The sequence below is a fragment of the Neopelma chrysocephalum genome, unplaced genomic scaffold, assembly GCF_003984885.1.
Source record: "Neopelma chrysocephalum unplaced genomic scaffold, ASM398488v2 Primary Assembly neopelma1_187142, whole genome shotgun sequence".
Lineage (NCBI taxonomy): Eukaryota > Metazoa > Chordata > Aves > Passeriformes > Pipridae > Neopelma > Neopelma chrysocephalum.
In genome coordinates this window covers 1,048-2,587 of record NW_020939074.1, presented here as the reverse complement: position 1 = coordinate 2,587, position 1,540 = coordinate 1,048, and the positions used below count along the sequence as shown (strand labels likewise).

The window sequence follows — 1,540 nt, the reverse complement described above, 5'->3', positions numbered from 1 at the left end:
GGTTTTGGGGTGTTTTTAGACTTATTTTTGGGGGTGTTTTGGGCTGTTTTTAGGCTGTTTTCAGGCTGTTCCTGGGGTGGGTTTGGGGCCGTTTTTAGGCTATTTTTGGTGTGTTTCTGGGGGTGTTTTTCGGCTGTTTCTGGGGCTGTTTCTGGGGTGGTTTTGGGGTGTTTTTCGGTTGGTTTGGGGGTTTTTTTTGGAGTGTTTTTAGGCTGTTTTTAGGCTATTTTTGGGCTGGTTTTCAGCTGTTTCTGGAGTGGTTTTCAGGCCATTTTTGGGGTGTTTCTGAGGCTTTTTGGGGCCATTTTTGGGGGGTGTTTTGGTGCTGTTTTCATGTCTCTGATCCCCCCAAAATCCCCAAAATTCCCCAATCAATCCCAAAATCCCAATTTTTCCCATATTTTCCCAGCTGTACGACCTGGCTGAGCCTCTGCTCTGGTTCGTTCCGGGTCCCCACCGGCGCATCCCGAAGCTCCTGGGCCGGATGCGGGAATTCATCGCCCGGAGAATCCGGAAAAACGCCCAAAGCCTCGACCCCCAGAGCCCCCGAGACTTCATCGACTCCTTCCTCATCCACAGGGAAAAGGTGGGAATACCGGGAATGGTGGGAATATCGGGAGTGCCGGGAATAGTGGGAAGAGTGGGAGTAGTGGGAATATTGGGGATATTGGGCTGGGAATATTGGGAATAGTGGGAATACTGGGAATATTGGGGGGGGGGGTGTCCTGGGAGTGACCCAAGGCCCCGTGGAGGGATCCAGGGGGGGATCCCAGGAACCTGGGGGGATCCTGGGGGTGATCCATGGATCCCCCATTCCCAATGGATCCCAAATGGATCCCAAATGGTTCTCCCGTTCCCAGTGGATCCCAATGGATCCCCCTTCCCAGTGGATCCAAATTGATTCCCCCATTCCAATGGATCCCCCATTCCAATTGGATCCCAGTTGACCCCCCATTCCCAATGGATCCTCCATTCACAGTGGATCCCAATGGATCCCCCATTCCCAATGGATCCCCCATTCCCGGGTGTTCCCAAAGGATCCCTCATTCCCAATGGATCCCACTGGATCCCCCATTCCTGATGGATTCCCCCATTCCCAAGGGATCCCCCATTCTCAGTGGATCCCAATGGACCCCTCCATTCCCGATGGATCCCCCATTCCCGGGTGTTGCCAATGGATTCCCCCATTCCCAATGGATCCCACCATTCCCAGTGGATCCCCCATTCCCGATGGATCCCAATGGATCCAAATGGTTCCCCCATTCCTGATGGATCCCAATGGATCCCCATTCCCAGTGGATCCCCCATTCCCAATGGATCCTGATGGATCCCGATGTCTCCCCCATTCCCAATGGATCCCCCATTCCCAGGTGTTCCCAAAGGATCCCCCATTCCAAATGGATCCCAATGGATCCCCCATTCCCAGTGGATCCCCCTTCCCAATGGATCCCAATGGATCCCCCCATTCATGATGGATCCCAATGGATCCCAATGGTTTCACCCATTCCCAGTGGATCCCAATTGACCCCCCCCCCCCCCC

At 54.1% G+C, this 1,540-nt stretch overlaps 1 protein-coding gene across 1 annotated transcript in view; it reads left to right on the top strand.

The window, feature by feature from the left end:
* Nucleotides 1-386: 386 nt before the first annotated feature.
* The window catches only part of LOC113963000 (cytochrome P450 2A11-like), a 2,172-nt gene continuing 1,018 nt past the window's right edge, over nt 387-1,540 (top strand). The window contains exon 1 of the mRNA XM_027673794.1: nt 387-586. Within this exon, the coding sequence (XP_027529595.1) occupies nt 485-586 (102 nt within the window). The 5' untranslated portion in view covers nt 387-484. The remainder of the gene's footprint in view (nt 587-1,540) is intronic.